The following is a 17,595-nucleotide window of genomic DNA, read 5'->3' as shown; positions in this document are numbered from 1 at the left end:
TATACACATGTGGGTACATATGCAGATACACACCTGTTTGTGAGAAGCTTCCCGCACGTTAAGAATCTTTCCCCTGAGGGGAAAGACCCCATATCTGTCCCTCCCAATGACGCCTAATCCAGACACGGCCAGGGACTTGGCAGAGTCTCCTTCTGTCAGGATCAGTGTGCACTCCAGGGAATGTTTGCCACCTAAGAGAAATGAGTAATGATATATACTCCAAATTTCCCAATTTTACCAATGAAAAACATGAAACCAAAAAATTAACAATCACAATGATAATAAAACATTATAAAGAGTCATCTTATATTATGCTCAGTATAACGTAAAAATGAAGTATATTTTATTGAAGTTTTATCCCCCCCAAATTGTAATATGTGTGTGACAATTTTAGTGAAATTTATCCTCTGAAAATAAAATCCTATATATGTGGAAAATTAAAACCGTCTATAACTGAATAAAAACTTAAATCAAAATCTAAAAACCAAACAAAAACTGAATCTTACCAGCATCATTAGCATCATCCAATTTGGGAATACCTTTGATTTTACTGTACTTTACTGATGAACACTTCTTGTTCAGCTGTGTCTGAGCCTTAAATTTCACCCAGTTCAGGATACTTTCTACAATGCCACAGTTAGAGGCCTAAAAATCAAAGAAGCAAGCAAGAAGTTCACACACTTAGCTAAAATTAATGTAATACTTGGAATCTGGGCAGTTGTAAGGCAAAATGATAATAATAATGATATATGCTGTCAAATTATTCTAATTACAGTAAATTAATTCAGGCAGCTATTCACCATGACCTATTAGACTGAAAGGTAAACACATGAGAAAAAGGCAACTTTACCACATATGAAAAAAATTTTATTAGAATAAACTCCATAAGAAATATACACAGCTTTTGGTACAAGTTAGTTTTGTTAAAATGAACACAGTAAAGGCTGATCCACCTATGAATTTACTACCTGGGCAATTATAGACACTGACATTTATGATATCCTTCAACACAAAAACATGAATCTGGAATTCACTATGACAAAAAAATATTAACATGAAGGGAATATCAGGATAAACTCAAAAACTTATGAATAGTCCTTATTTTTTAAAGAGCTTGGTAATAAGGATTCTAACATTATATGTGTGTGTCATTCTGCAGTGAGTTAACGGGTGATAAGATGTCAAACTTTACTCCCCGAAAAAGTAAAGCATCTCCAAGTTTGAGTTATTTATTTTTCATCAACCTGGGTAGTTTGATTTTAGGTGTATGAAAGAGTTTTCTGGAATGTTTCAAATATAAAAAGAAATGAACTATGTTATCAAATCTAAACTTCCTTTGCCAAAAATGAAAAAGTATAAAAACGAAAATCAAATTACTTTATAAAAAGAACAACTGTTAAGAGGGCAGAAATTTGGGAAATGATTAGCATTGGGTCATCGGTATTCAGAATTCATTATGATCAGACCCAAAATTACTATTCTATAGGCCTTTAGCTAAACCTAAAAATCAACTTTTGTTTTTGTTTGTTAGACCCTACCTTTGAAATTCCAATACCAAAATTTGATAAATATGTTATCTCTATTGCAATATTACATAATATTCCTCCAAAAAACTATAAACTTTCAAAGAGGAGGGGCTATAATCTATTCATCTTTACATTCCCAGGGCAAACATAAGGCACTTAATATATGTTTGGTGGCATTGGTGAATAGGAGAATTGAGGCAAATCTTATACAGAAAAGACTATAAAAAATTATTAGCAGCCACAGCTCAGTTATAAATCTAAGATTTATTATTTATATTATCATCTTGTTTCAGAAAGGTTAAGGCAGCCTAAATAAATATGTGCTAAGTAAAATGAAGAAAAATATGTACAATACGGTAAATTTTATGTTAGGCATACGTTACCATAATTTTTTTTTTTAAGTTACATCTACAAAATCAGTAGATGAATTTGAAAGGAATGGAAAAGATGAAGACAGGAGTCCTGTGAGGACCTGTATATTTTTTAGATGTAAAACTGGCTTTTTATTTTTATTTTTTTATTTTTTTTAAAACTGGCTTTTTAAAGACCAATGCAAACTGAAAACATAATTAGTTACATGATTCCCTACTTTAAAGTTTGGCAAAATAATCAACTGTTTTATGAAACAGTGTCTATCTAAACTTTGAAGTTTTCAGAATCAAGCATTTTAGTTTTTAGGATAAGTATGCCTGTATCTGCAGTTAAATAAGAAACTAATCAAAGTAACTAGAATAAATAAATCAAGAAAACTACTTAATCAACTCTAAATTAAACAAAAAACACTGAAAAGTAATATACGTTTTACTCACTGCTTTAAAAAATTTTTCTGATAGTTGGCATTTGGATCCAAAACTTTTGGGCTGCAAAGTCATGTTTTCCTTAGTTTGAGAATCAAAAGTTGGATTTTCAATAAGGCAGTTAATAAAAACCCATATATGATTTTTTACCTGTTGAAAACATATCCAAAAAAAGGTCAATATCAGAATTGATATTACTTAACAATTCAACAGAATATATAAAACATCACTTACTTGAAATGGTTTCACTGACACACCAGCTTTGTTCTTTTTCTTAACTACTTCAATCAGTTTACCAACAACTTGGTCTACTACGTAATCCACATGCCGTCCACCCTAAAGAGGGGGGAAAAAAAGAATACAAAATCTTCTGTAATTAAGGCAGCAAAAACAGTAACATTCATATTTTTCTAGAATGAGCATTTAATCTTCAACACAACTTTTTAAAGTTAGTATGACTATATTACTCACCCTATATATCAGAGGTAATATGATAAGTCTCAGAAGGAAAGAGTTGAGATTTAAAACATAGTCTTTTTGGCCATAGAGCTAATTAGCAACTCTATATAATGCCCCACAAAGTGAAAACAATGAAAATGAGACACGGAAGTGAGAATGAACACTGGCCTGGTGGTAGCAATGACACTCACAAGACTGCCACTCAGGGACCATGGTAGCCATCAACAGTGGTCTTCCCCTTCACATTATGGACAAATCCAACTGTGTTTTTAACTGGCAACATGTCCAGTTACAAAGATTTACCAATCTAGACTCCCTTGCAGGTAAAGGTAGCCACGTGACCCAGTTGTAGCCAGAAAAGCTGGCAGAGGTCTGCTGGATCGCGTTTCCAGGAACACTGCTGCATTCCTGATATAAGCGGAGAGATCCACTTCACATATGCATTTGTCCCACTTCATTCTCTCCTTAGGACTTGGAAGGGTGCAGCAGACGTATTAAAGGCATGAAGATGAAAGCCACATGCTAAGAGAGGCAGGAAAGAAAGCCAGGAAGAGAACAGGTCCCTGTTGACACTGTGAAGTCACAGAACCAGACTAAGACTGCCTGCCATCAGCCCCCAGAAGAGGGAAAGTGAAACCGTCACATGTCTACAGACCACTGCATATTAGGTTTCTATTACACATAATAAAATGCAATCAAGTCTGATACAGGATTTCTGTTGACTAGAAAAAGTGATGCTAGATTATAAAAAGTAAGTTCAAACTTGAACAAAGTTTGACAAAAGTGATAGCTCATGGCTTTATTCTAAAATACACACTTATATTGCCCAATATTTCATTATGGTCAATGGATAAATGGTTATAGATGAGAAGAATTTCATTTGATTTGGAAATTTAAAAGCCTACAAAAAAGGTTCAAACTCCTTAGAACCACAGATAAGGTATTTCATGATGTGATCCCAAAACAGACTCATTTCTTTTTATTTGTTCTTTTACACTCAAAACTCAGAACAAGGAATTTGTTATCCTTCTAAATTCCATAAAATACAAATGTATTCAACTATAAGCACTAATCATGTAAATTTATTTCTCAATGGATGCTTAAATAAATTGTAACAGATTTCATAGAAAATATACTTTTATTTTCATAAGTCAATTTTGATTTCACAAAAGCAGGGTGGAGGGGTATTATTTGTTGTTTTATCTTGTTTTTAATGAAGACTGTTCTACAACTGACTTGGAAACAAAGAATTAGTGTACTTACTTTTGTTGTTGCAATGCTATTTACAAAGCTGATTTGCTGGAATCCTTTTTCACTCAAAGTGAGACAAACGTCCCATCTTTCATTTGCAAGTTCATGAATAACTTTTAGAGCCACTCCCGTTTCATCCAATTTGTCTTTCACATAAAGATCTACATAACTGCGAAATCCATTTACCTAAAATTTGGAAAAAAAAACAGTGAACAATTCTTCTGGCACTGGCAGCTGAGCTAGGTGAACACCAGCCAGTGTAGACATGTAGAAGGGAAGGCTCAAAGAAGCTTTCTTCTCCTTTATAAGAAAACAGCTGGTTAAACAACAAATTTTCTATGCATCTTCAAAAACTTGAGATCACAGGACAGCTGCACATCCAAAGTCTGAAGAGAGACAGGTGTTTGTAGGGAGACACAGAACCTAAATCATTTGCTTATCTGGGCAGAAGCTGCTTGGTGTGCTATAAGCCCATAGGAACCTGGAACCAGAGCTTCTGATGAATTTCTTTCTATAGCCAAGTGTGGACTAGTGTGAGTGCGTGAAGCACCTGAAGGCTGTGGTCAGAAGGGGTTCCTAGTCTTTTGCAGGCCTTTCCTCACAGGGTAGATCAGAAAGAATTTAGAAAAAGTGACCCTCAAGGGGCCAGGTGGAGAATAGCAGCCACTAGGAATTCAACCCAGACCCTTCACCCTTATCAGAAAAAAAAAGAACGGCTTACTCACAGGAGGAAGGACACAGCTGGAAAGCAGTGGTGAAATACCACCAGAGCTGGGATAAAGTACTTCTGCCCGCCCCACCCCTCCTGTGCCCATCTCATTTACATCTTAAAAAGGCTTATCCTGCAGGGCAGGGAGCCTGAAGAACACAGAAGGAGAGCACTGGTGTGACCTGATGCAACCAGAGGAAAACAGAAGACAAAGGGAACGTCTTCACCTCAAGCAGAGGCATAGACACTCCTGAGAAGGCTAAACCCCGAGACACAGGCCCTGAGCAGTCCAAAGCCTGAGACTAATCAGACATGGGGGTCTCCCACAAGCTATACCCAGGCTAGCAGGCCTCCAGTTGTAACAGTGGTTTCCAGCTGGAAGAGCTGCAAGAGACCCTCCTTGACCAGCAGCTCCAAGGCAAGCCCCAAAGCATAGAGAAAGGACAAGAAAGAATCTGAAGTATCTGGTGCCCACAGCAACAACAGACCTCAACACTAGTAACTGCGGGAACAACAGCCTGCAAATACAGCCCATTCCCTGTACAGATTAACATAAATCCTCATACGAAAGCCTATTCACACCATATTTACTATGCTATGCAACATAGCTGGTGTTCAACAGAATCTCACAAGGTATGCCAAAAGGCAAGAGGAAAACAGTCTGAAAAGACAAATCAATTATCAGAACTTAGATATGTCGCAGATGTTTTAACTATCAGATAGGACTTTGGCTACCTGATGCAAAGAGCCAAATCATTAGAAAAGACCCTGATGTGGGGAAAGACTGAGGGCAAGAGGAGAAGGAAGGGGACAGAGGACGAAATGGTTGGATGGCATCTGACTCAACGGACGCAAGTCGAGCAAAGTGCGGGAGACAGTGAAGGGCAGGGAAGCCTGGCATGCTGCTGCAGCGCACAGAGTCACAAAGAGTCAGACACAACTTAGCACCTGAACGACAACAACAGTGGCTAACAGGTTAAAGTCTCTTGTGAGACAGAACCTTTAAGAATGGATCAAAGGCAAATGCTAGAAATTGAGAAAAGCAGAAGATACAAAGAGTGCCTTTGGCAGGCTCAGAAGTAAACTTGACACAGTAGAGGAAAAAAGTCAATGAACTTACAAATACAGCAACAGAAATCAAACAAACTGAAACTCAAAAGAGAAAATAGAGTGGATAAAGCAGAGTAAAACATCCAAGAGCATGGGTCCTACAATTTCTGCATAATTAGACTACCAGAAGGAAAAGGAAGAACAGCACGTTAAGAAATAACAGCCAAAATTTTTCCAAAATTAGTGACAGACACCAAACAACAGATCCAATAAGCTCAGGAGACACCAAACAGAATTAAGTACCAAAAAGAAAAACCAACAACAACAACAAAAAACCCTATATATATTCATACTCAAAAAACAAAGACAAATAGAAAATCTTCAAGGCAGGCAGAGGAAAGAGAAACCTCTTACCAAAAGAGGAAGGAGGATATGAGTCACAGCAGACGCCATGCAAGTAAGAAGACAACAAAGTAACATTTTTAAGTGCTAAAAAACAACTACTGACTGTACTTCTATACTCAGTGAAACTCTGTATCCTTTCAAATGAAGGAAAAAATTCTCTCAGACAAACATAAACTGAGGGAAACTACTGTCAGCAAATGTATCCACAGGAAATAAATGGTAAAGAAAAATCTCCAGCCAGAAGGAATATGCAATAGATCAGAAACTTAGACCTACAGCAAGAAATTAAGAGCACTGGAAACGGAATAAAAGAAGGTAAACTATAACTCTATTTTTTTATTGCTCTAAAGTATAACTGACTGCTTAAAGCAGTAGCAACATCATCAAGTCAGAAACTTGACACAGTTAAAAAAAAAAAAATCAATGAACTTGACTGTGGGAATATTTCTGCCACAACTTTTTCAAATATTTCTTCCTCCTCATTCTCTCTCTTCTTCTGTTGTTTAGAGAATATGCCAAAGCGAAATGTATGATGAAGAGGGCACAGGGACAGAAAGGAGGACCTGGGGATACACTGTTATAAAGTTTTCGCTCTACACACAAAGTGACAAATCAAGGTGGACTCAAATTATTTACAAACAGGTATTATAAACCCTAAGGCAATCACTAAAGAAGTTTTAAAAATAAGAATAATAAGTAAAGAGGATTCTTAGAGGGCACAGTGGTAAAATTTTGCCTGCCAATCAATGCAAGAGATGTGGATTCAATCCCTGGGTTGGTAAGATCCCCTGGAGAAGGAAATGGCAAGCCACTCCAGTATTCTTGCCTGAAAAATCCCATGGACAGAGGAGCCTGGCGGCCTACAGTCCATGGGGCCTCAAAGAGTCAGATACGGCTGAGCAACTGAGAACATGCACACACACATAATAAGTAAATAGAGAAGATGAAATCTTTTTTTTTTAAATGCTGAATTAAAACCAAAGAAGGCAGGATACTAGGAAGATAAGGATACTAAGTAACCAAGAACAAACACAATGAATCAACATATAACATGATGGTAAGCTTTAATCCAAATGTATCAATAATTACTTTAAATGTCAATCATCTAAATACACTTGTTAAAAGAGATTAACCATTTAAAAAGCAAGATCTAACTACAGGCTGTCTACAAATTAACAAAGCGTGAGTTATTTTAGAAGACACTTACGGGCAATTTCTTTCCATTAAACATGACCTTGACTCCCTTGCAGGAACCAGCCAAATCATAAGCTCTTCTGGTCATGAGAGCAACAATATCCCTGTCAAGCTTCTCCATCTTAAATTTGGACAGATCTGGTTGGAATGTTATACATGTGTAATCTTCACCATCAAAATGTTTAATTTTGGCTTCAGAAGTCTTCATCATATTATTCATCCATGTCTTTAAGAGAAAAAATATTTAAATATTTATATTGTGCTTCTATATTAGATAATAAAGACTCAGCTAATGAAATACATTCATTTACCACAACTAGAACCATTTTCCAACTTTCACAACAAACCAATCCCTAAAACATTACTATAAATGAAGAAATTTTAGATAAAAGTATTATAACAACCTCATGCTGAAAATAAGCAAAATCAACTGAACAGCTTTATATATTGTTAGTTAAATCTTTTAAAATCTACAAATGACCATATAGAATTATACAAAAATAAAAAGGTACAATGTTTTTCTAACAAAATTATTTTAGCTTACGCAAAATTTTCAAAGGTCTACAAAAGTGAAATATAAAACTTTGAAATATAAATGATCAATCGACAAGGAAATTTTCAAACGTGCTAACTGGGTGCATTTCAATTAGACTGTACGGCTCAGGACCCTCCCTGCTGCTCACACACGCTAAAGGGAAAGTCTGTCAAATAAAGCATTTTGTTTTAAAGGAATAGGAGGAAAACAGATGTATGTAAAATCTCCCAGACATTCGGTAGCCTTTTTACTCTGATGACTTGCTTAATGCTTAAAATAACAATTTATATAGGTATCTAAGGTATTATAGAGGTGTTACCTTGGCAAAGCACAAACATGAGTACTCTTGAAAAAGCATCCGTCACATTTGTATCATACCTGTTTAAAACTATGCTTGTACTCTTTGCAAGCGGTTTCCACTGTAAACTTTGTACTGAAAATATTACAAAGTTTTGCACCATAACCATTGCGACCACCTGTAAGAACAATTAAATGTGAAAGGTTTAATGAAAACAATTTTAAAGGGACTTTGTTAACTCACCTACCATAGGGTAGGTCTGTTGCAAAACAGTTTCCACTTATTATTTTAATCGATTGAATATTTCAAAGTATATTTAGGTTTTTCATTTAAAGAAACATACAATTAAGATTTAGCACATACAGTAATAGTATATTTTGTAGATTATCTTCATAACAATTTTTAAAAAATTAAGCACTGTATCTTAAAACAATCCAGTAGGTCTATATGAGTATGAATCTGAGCTTTCTATCACAGTTACTTCTATTACAAAACTCTAACCTATATACCTTCCTAGAACTTTGGTTTTGGAAAAAAAATCATCTTTGGGGAAATGTAAATAAGTAGAAAAACAACTGGCTATGGTCAAAGCACTTTCAACTCTATAGAGTCTAGACTTTCAACCTTGACTCAAAGAAAACACTTTAAAAGTAATTGATACCAAAAGACATGGTGCTTATGTAAAAACAAATTCACACATACAGAAATCATATGCATCTTACTTTCATCAGTACTCTAATTCAGAACCCAAACTATCAGCCAGGATAGACAGAGTTCCAGGAGTTCTAGCAGAAGTCAACGTACTACAAGTTAAGTGTCTATAATCAAGACAACAGTAATACATGATAGTTTTTATAGATATTAATTCTAAGAAGGATTTTCTCACAACAAAACTAGAAAAGCTTCCTTTTCTGTAATGTCTTATATAGAAATAGTAACAGACTTCTATGTTAAAAGACCAGTATTTCTCAATAAAAATTCCGATCAGCCATTTAGACTTTACCTGTTACTTTTTTCTCATCATCGTCATAGTTACTGGACGTTAAAAGCTGTCCAAAAATTAATGCAGGAACATAAACTTTCTCTACTTTGTGTTCTACTACTGGAATGCCTTTCCCATTATTCCAAATGCTTATTATGTTAGATTCACTGTAAATAAACAAGCAGAGTTTAGAGCTTAAAATAGTTTAAAGATAAATCAATTAATTTCCGTCAAAAGTAAAGTGACCTAGAATAAACATGAATGATTATAAGCAAAAGGCAAGCCATTATCAATTGGAAGACACTCACTCATCTTTCAAGAAAACCCTTGCTGAGGACACATATTACCATCCCTGAGTCCTAACTCTAATTAGGGTCACTAAGTTCTGCAGGTAATACTGCAAAAATCTCCCAAGAAAACAAAACTCTTCTCAACAGTAAAAGCAGTGAAGCTTGTATAAGAAGCCAGCTATCAATTCCACTTTCTTTTCATACATAGGAGCCATGAGCCAGTCTCCCTGTGAACCACAGGCTCTGTGGGGCTAGCGGCCATAGCCATTTCACTTCCCACCTGACTGCTGAGGAGTGCAGGCAGAAAAGGAAAGCTATCTGAAATATATTCCACTCTCCATCTAAATGTTAGAGGGTTATTTATACTGTAGCAATCATTGTTAGACTAAAAAGCACATCATTTTCTTTCCCCAAATCAGCAAACCAACTTTTCTTTCCCTCACTTTTCACAATACAGGTTCAACTCTCCGAATCACAGAGACTCAACTTTTCTTTCCCTCACTTTTAACAATATGGGTTCAACTCTCTGAATCACGTGGACTCAAATTTTGTTATTTTTATTCATATCTCCTGATCATTAAGACATGCGTTTAATATTTTAAACTCAGTTTGTCCTATTAGATTTGCTTCATCACTATCCAATCTTCCTTCATCCCAAATGCCACTGTATGAGTCTAATTAGTATCACCTTAAATACCGATTACTACAACACAGATAAGAACAGAACTAGCCACTCTCTTTAAATATATTCTTCATAACAATAATGGGCTTACCACAGCTTTCATAACACTATTTTTTACACCAGGACACAGCAGTAGCTCCATGTTTTCTATGAAATCAAGCTTAGCAGTCCTCTATTGCATGTTCAAGGCCCTTATGCATACCAGCAGTCAAACTGAACTACTATTCTCCAACATGCATCATATTTTCTTTCAAGTCAGTTTTATTACTTGTCCATATTCAGTCTCAATTCTTTCATTTCTTCATCGTCTTTCCTTTGCCTATAAAATCCTTTTCTTCTCTGTCTAGCCAAATTTTACCTTAACTTCAAGAATCAATTTACGACTTCTGTCCTCCCAGCCTAAAACAATGTTTTCCAACATTCCTTATATTGAAACTTGCCAAAAAAAAAAATCTAAATTATTTACTAGGGACCTCAGGACATAATTAGGTTATCTCATGTGTGGGTATACACTCTTTACAGAATATACAGCTAAATATTTAAGTATGTAACAGTTCAAATGAGCTACTGTACTTTACCTTGCGTGTCCCATATCCAGAGGTCAAGAGTGAAGCCTTGAAAACAAGGGCCCTGTATTGCATTATTTTATAAATATTGAAATAGTTCCTAGCTTGAGTTTAAAACCTGTAACTTATTAAATATCTTTTTTTTTTTTTACACAAGACACTTCATGGAGTTTAAAACTAATAGAGAACAATTCTGAAGGAAACAAAGAAAATAATGGATGGACAATTACAGATCTTAAACATCTCAGAATGACACTAAAGTCAATATACTCATGAAAAAAATCCTTAAAATCTTTTCATCCTACTTAGTATATATAGTGCTATAATTAAAATAAGGCACTTTGTAAATTCATAATCATCACAGTTTCAAAAAAATAAGATACCTCATACATTCTTTAAGCCTATATGAGTATGAAACTGAAACTTTCTATCAAAGTCACCTCTCTATTAAAAAATTTCAGTTTATTTCAATTCCGAGGTCTGGAACTTATTTCTATAATCTCTAAACGATGATTCAGAATTATATAACTGCATTTTTTGCTCCATCAATAATCTTCACAGAAGTATTAAAAGAATGATGTGCTTGAATATGCTACAAAATTCCAAAATAATTAAAGCTAAAAAGAAACTTGGAAAACAAGCTGAATATCCAATATTCATCACCTGGAAAGAGGTTAATTATGGCATATTGACATAATACTTAAGGATAGTTAAAATAACTAAGTAGACTTAAGTAGAAAGGTACAAAATAGTATATAGAAAGCCATTTTTTAAATGTATACATACTGTATATTCTATATGTGTGTACATTTTTTTGAAGGCTACAGCTTTAAGAATTTCAACCCTAAATAAATAAGAATACTTAAGCTAGAGAAATAATTCAAACTCTGGTTATTGTACTTTTCACATTTGTTAGTTTTTAATCAAATTGATGCCATCAAGTATGCTGTTTCAATACTAAACATTACACTATACTATTTAATGGGTTTTAAACTCCCCTGTAAGAAGTTGCTTCACATTCTCTAGCTTCTTAGAACTGCTGTCCAAATCCTGTACGGCATCCCTTGCTGACCTATTCCTGTGTCTTTTACAACTATGGTTTTGTACGTAAATTTTATCTCCACATCACAGAGTACTATTGAAAGAGTAATAATAAGAGCTAAGCTAGACGACGTATACTCTACATTTGATCCATCAACTCTTTTACACAAAGAGTTCATGAACACACACGCACAAAGAAAAATAAAACCTGCTATATATAGATATTAAAAAAGAATGCAAAAGAGAAGAGCAGTAATAAAGGCACTAGTTACATAGAGTTACTTTATCCAGAATCTGGAATAAATAAAGCTTGTCACTATGAGCCACTATCTGGTCTACAAAACTATTTTATAGCTCACTTCTTAATCACTTCGCTATAATGGGGTTCTCTGTAAGCTGTTTTTTAACTGCACATTGCTGGATCAATGTTGGCCAAAACAATTAAGATAAAAGAATCAAATAACTGTAACCATGTTTATCAAGAATGTATCTTTTAAAAAGGCCTTCCTTAGTTTTCAGTCAGTTTTGATTTTTAAAAAAGCGTGAAGATATTAAACATTCAACATCTATTACTCCATACCACTCTCCTAAAACATACTCATTTTTAACTGACAATTTCCTAACTATGTAAGAAAAGAAATCCTGACGGCTAAAATCTCCTTAAACCACCTTAAATGTCTGCGTAAGCTGTAACTTTTAAGTGTCCATCACACCATACCACTTACTTTTAAGTATGCATCTTACCATATAAATTCTCAGTGTAGTGTATTCATTATAGAAATGATGCAAGTAAAAAATAAGGAAGAAAAAGAAAATCAAGAACTTCAATGGTATAGTTATGTAGTAATATTTTCATATAAGATATAGTCAACTTCATTGTATAACCAAAAATAAATTATATTTTTATATCATTTATCTTAACCATGCCCTCTGAAATTAGATTATTAACAATAAAGTTGTAACCGAATTATTAAACTTTCATGTTAAGGAAAAAATCTTAAAATCATGCTAACCTACTAATGAAATCACAGGGGATAAATATAACGTAATATCTTATAAAAGGCATACTGGTGAAAATAGCATAAACGTAAAAAACTCTATTTTGAACTTAAAACTTTATTATTTTCACACCCCCCTCAGTCCTCCAAAAAGAAAAAAATCACCACAGTGATTAGCTGAACACCTGGTACATATTCTATACTACCAGCAGTTCCCAATTTACAAATGACGTTATAAATAATGGAAAAGCCTAAATGTTCGTTATGAAAGAATACATTTAATCCATAACGTAACTGGAATAGTACTAACAATAGTGCACTTGGCCTTGAGTACCAAAGCAAAAGGAAAAAATACCCAGTGATTATTCTAGCAGCTGAAACAGCATCCACAGCACCAGAGAGGGAGAAAAATGGTCTCCAAGAGCTCCCATCAGAAAGCACTTTGGAGAAAAAGACTCTGACCAACAGAGGAAACTAAGAGGACAGCATTCTGGCTAAAAGAGGTAAGAATAACAGGGTCTCGAGCAATAGGAAACTAACTGTATGAATTATTCATTTGAGACATGTTCGTAAACTGGGACTATCCGAATAAAACAGCTTAGCATAAAAAAATTAAACTTGAAATATACTTACGGATCAATAGAAACTTTAATACAGGTCATGTTCTTATCCCTCTGTTTATTATCAGCTGCATTAACTACAAAAATAAATATTTTGGTGAGTAATCTATAAAAAGTTATAACAGACATACGTGACAAACAAACATATGGTTGCAAGTGCATCACTACTTAATATAAATATTTACATATGCTAATAGTTAAAGAAAATAACTACTGGTAACTTCGATTACAAAACCTTATTTTCCAAATAATATTCTTAAATTTTTTTTATGTCACACTAAATTACTATTATGTCTTCTACAAAACAAGGTGTGGGGTAGGTAGGGAAATGATTTTGTGATATATAAAAACAAACATCTGCAGTTTACAATCCCCTATCCAGGCCTAAAAGTTAAAAATCGGGTTTAATTACATTTTATCTTGGTAACAAATAACTACTTTCTCTTGATTTCCTTCAATAAACTACTGATTTTATAGACAGAATGAGCTGAAACCAGTTGTTTTTGAATTAGAAAGGCACTCTTTAGCATCCACAGAAATCAAAATGCTAAATGCTATGAACTATAACTGATAATATTTGCATACATTAACCATGGCTTCAGTAAGATTTGAACACAAGCTAGCTGTAAAACTCAACTTCAATCACAGAAGGAATATGTTCCTGATAAACACTGTATAACCTAAAAGTAAAACTGGCAGATAGTTGTGAGATGAGCAAAAGTACAAAACTTACAAAACTAAGTAACCAGCTTTACTCTCCTTTCTTTTTCCCATAGACGGAAAGAAGCTTCAAGAGACCCACACAACCCTGGCAGGAAACCCAGCGGCACTGATGCATATGTGTGGCTAAAACATTCCCAAAGCCTGAGTACTCCCCAGGAGTCACTTACACACCAACACTTCATTGTGACTGAATTAACTGTGTGATTTGGAAAGCACAGAGGTATTTGGAACAAGGGTTGTTAAACCTGGTTGCCCAACAGAAATACCTAATGTGTTGTTTAGAAACACAATTTTATATGTCTCACCCAAAACTAACTGAATCTGCAAGGATGAGGCCCTGGAATCTAACTTTAACATGCCCTCCCTGGACACACGCTAACACACAGGACCACACGCTAACCTTGGGGTTACTGACCAAATACAATACACGCATTTTACAGATGAACAAACCAAAACACAAAGACATAATGTCCAGAAATATGAACATATTACAGCAGGTAACATAGATTTTCTGAAGAATATTTATACTCAACATAAAAACCCGAGATATACCTCTAAAATTTATGTTTGGCTTTATATACACAGGAACATTATAAATGATATCAATAGAAACAAATTCATTAAATCTTAAATACTCACCCAAAATTTCATCAAAGATCTTATATAAACCCGGCACAAAGGTAACCTCTCTGCAATTCATTCCTACATCTTCATCATATACCCACATGAGCTGGATTGAGAGAAAAATTCAAAAGAATTTATGGAGTAAAATTTTACAAAACATAAACCCGTATTTGACATTTACACTGTAAATACTTAGGTCTTCAAAGTAGAAAAACATTACTTCAGTCACAAGCAACCTTACTGAATCCATATTCAATTTAAAAGCCTATAAATTAAGAAATTGTTTGTTTTATATTAAGTCTGTCTTCTTACTCATAAAGTCAGCTCTAATGTAAGGCACCAAAAATTGTTAATAACTATTTAAATACGGAACTAGCCAGAAAGTTCATTCAGGTTTTTACCCAAGGTGTTATGAAACCTAAACGAACTTTTTGGCCAACCCAATAAAACAGGAACAAAAAACAAATCATATTTACTTTATACTTTTGCTTCCCGAGTTATATTTTCCAATCAATAAGCAGCACGGAGTAAAACAACATGAATGCAGCATGATGTTAGACTCAAAGGTATCTAGCTATGAATCCCAGCTCTCACTAGTTGAGGGATCTGAGCAAGTCACTTGAAAAAAAAGAGAAATCTATTTAAACTTCAGTATCTTCATTTTTAGAATGGAGAAAACAGTGTTTGCTTTCCAAAACTGCTAGAATCAAATAAGATATTAACTGTAAACCAAGTAAGTATTAAACAATAGTCAATGTGTACATATAAATTCTATAAATTAAAATAAACCACAGCCAGAACTTAAGAATTTTTAAGAAGTTCATACAGCACCATTTTACTATACACTTCCCTACACTCTACACGTCTCAGTTTTTATCTCCTAGTTTTATAATCTCTAGTAGGAAATGGAGACATTTCTGCCTCTTAGATCGCTCTCCCTACTTTGTGTTATTACCAGACATGAAGTTATGTATTCATGTATGGTTTATATAATCACAAAAATGTTATTCAGTAGATACAGATATACATCTAATTTCAGTAAAATTTAATAACTACCTGTGTCAATGGCTCCACTGACCCGATGTAAGTATCAGGACGAAGCAGAATATGTTCGAGTTGTGTCTTTTTCTGATACACTCTCTCGACGGACAACTTCTTTGAAGAATCATTTTTGTTTGCAATTTCTGACTCTTCCTTTTTTGCAGCATTGTTCTGATCAAAGAGAGTCTAAAATTAACCAAAAAATCAAATTTAAATAACCTACCAAAGGGTAAACTAAAATGTACGGACACATGACATTATTTTGTTGTTAAAGAGAAAACCTATCTTTCAGGCTCATTTTTATTAAGTTATTAAAAAAAAATCAACCCTGAATATTCATTAGAAGGACTGATGGTGATGCTCTAATACTTAGCCATCTGATACAAAGAGTCGGCTCACTGGAAAAGATGCTGATGCTGGGAAAGATTGAGGGCCGGAGGAGAAGGGGGTGACAAAGAATGAGATGGTTGGACAGAATCACTGACTCAATGGACATGAGTGTGAGCAAACTCCGGGAGACAGTGAAGGACAGGGAGACCTGGCATGCTGCAGGCCATGGGGTCGCCAAGAGTCACACGTAACTTAGCGACTAAACAACAGAAAGAACACAGGTCTCTTTACTGACAGTTTAGTTCTTTTTGTAATATAGTGTGAAACTGCAGTTTTGACTGAACCCAGACACCAGAACTGCTAGAACAGCCAACAACTATTCGGGCAAGAAATAAATATTTCCCAATTCTATAAGATACCAGATTAATGTTGTCATCAAAACTTTCCCTGGGAAGAAGGACTTCCCTGGTGGTCCAGTGGTTAAGAATTCACTTGCCAATGCAGGGGACACGGGTTCAATCCCTGGTCCAGGAAGATCCCACATCCCGCAGAGCAACTAATCCCAGCGCTCCAGAAGAGAAGCCAGTGCAGTGCGGAGCCCGCGCAGTACCGCTAGAGAGCAGCGCCGGGCCTCCAATACGCACACCGTGACGACCCAGCACTGCCCAAAGTTAGTTAAGTAATTAATTTTTAAAAACTTTCCAAGGAATGTCCGTTCTTATCAGGTTAGAGGTTGGCAAGGACTGAACCGGACTGACAGCAGGGGTCCCAAAAGCTCCCAGATACAAGCTCCCGCCATGAAGCTACTAAGGACTACAGTAAAGGGGGCAGATATAGTTGGTGTATGCAACTCTCTTTGCCAATTCCATGGAGGCAGAAGTTGTCATTCTAATTCTTACGGCGGATAAGGATTCCAAACAAAAATTTCTGCAGGCTGCCCATTTCCCTGTTTTTTTAATAGCAGCAAGGAAAACATCTTTCTACTTCTGGAACTCCCTAATGCTGACAAATTAGATATCTCACTAAAAGAGAGTTATTATGATGGCCTATCTTCTTTTTTTGAGTCCCAAAGTAACTCAAACAAAACACACTGAGATCTTTTCATAGGTCTTTGAATTTTAGTAGAAATGAAATAGAAGACAATGGGAGATGCAGAGAGTTTGTGCATTTCAACGAGCAAGCAGCAGCACACCACTTCACTGTGAGCCTTGAACACATCCACACCACCATCCTCAAAGTCATTGCTTTTAAAAGCACGGCAAATGGACATTTAAAAATCAAAATACATGACCTCTGAGTAGACTAAACTTTAGCAAGCATTTAACAAACAAAACCTATGGAAATCCAAGCATCAATTATAATCTTTGATTGCCAAAAATTTTACATAAAATTAAAGAGATTTTCTTACATATTCTTTGATTTATATGGTTACCCATTAACACTGCTCAGAGTCAATTAAAAATAGCTTTGGACA

At 35.0% G+C, this 17,595-nt stretch overlaps 1 protein-coding gene across 1 annotated transcript in view; it reads right to left on the bottom strand.

The window, feature by feature from the left end:
* Positions 1–16,044, bottom strand: part of TOP2B (topoisomerase (DNA) II beta 180kDa) — a 46,563-nt gene extending 30,519 nt beyond the window's left edge. Inside the window, exons 1-12 of the mRNA XM_010846452.1 lie at positions 16,015–16,044; positions 15,807–15,977; positions 14,766–14,856; positions 13,417–13,480; positions 9,228–9,373; positions 8,305–8,402; positions 7,405–7,617; positions 4,046–4,219; positions 2,558–2,659; positions 2,336–2,473; positions 507–645; positions 34–191 (exon numbers count right to left, since the gene is read on the bottom strand). Coding sequence (XP_010844754.1) covers positions 34–191; positions 507–645; positions 2,336–2,473; positions 2,558–2,659; positions 4,046–4,219; positions 7,405–7,617; positions 8,305–8,402; positions 9,228–9,373; positions 13,417–13,480; positions 14,766–14,856; positions 15,807–15,977; positions 16,015–16,044 — 1,524 coding nt within the window. The remainder of the gene's footprint in view (positions 1–33; positions 192–506; positions 646–2,335; positions 2,474–2,557; positions 2,660–4,045; positions 4,220–7,404; positions 7,618–8,304; positions 8,403–9,227; positions 9,374–13,416; positions 13,481–14,765; positions 14,857–15,806; positions 15,978–16,014) is intronic.
* Between the last annotated feature and the right edge of the window lie 1,551 nt (positions 16,045–17,595).

This window comes from Bison bison, unplaced genomic scaffold (assembly GCF_000754665.1).
Source record: "Bison bison bison isolate TAMUID 2011002044 unplaced genomic scaffold, Bison_UMD1.0 scf7180017864236, whole genome shotgun sequence".
In the NCBI taxonomy this organism is placed as follows: Eukaryota; Metazoa; Chordata; class Mammalia; order Artiodactyla; family Bovidae; genus Bison; species Bison bison.
The sequence above is the reverse complement of the archived record's forward strand: the minus strand, read 5'-3'. Positions and strand labels throughout refer to the sequence as shown.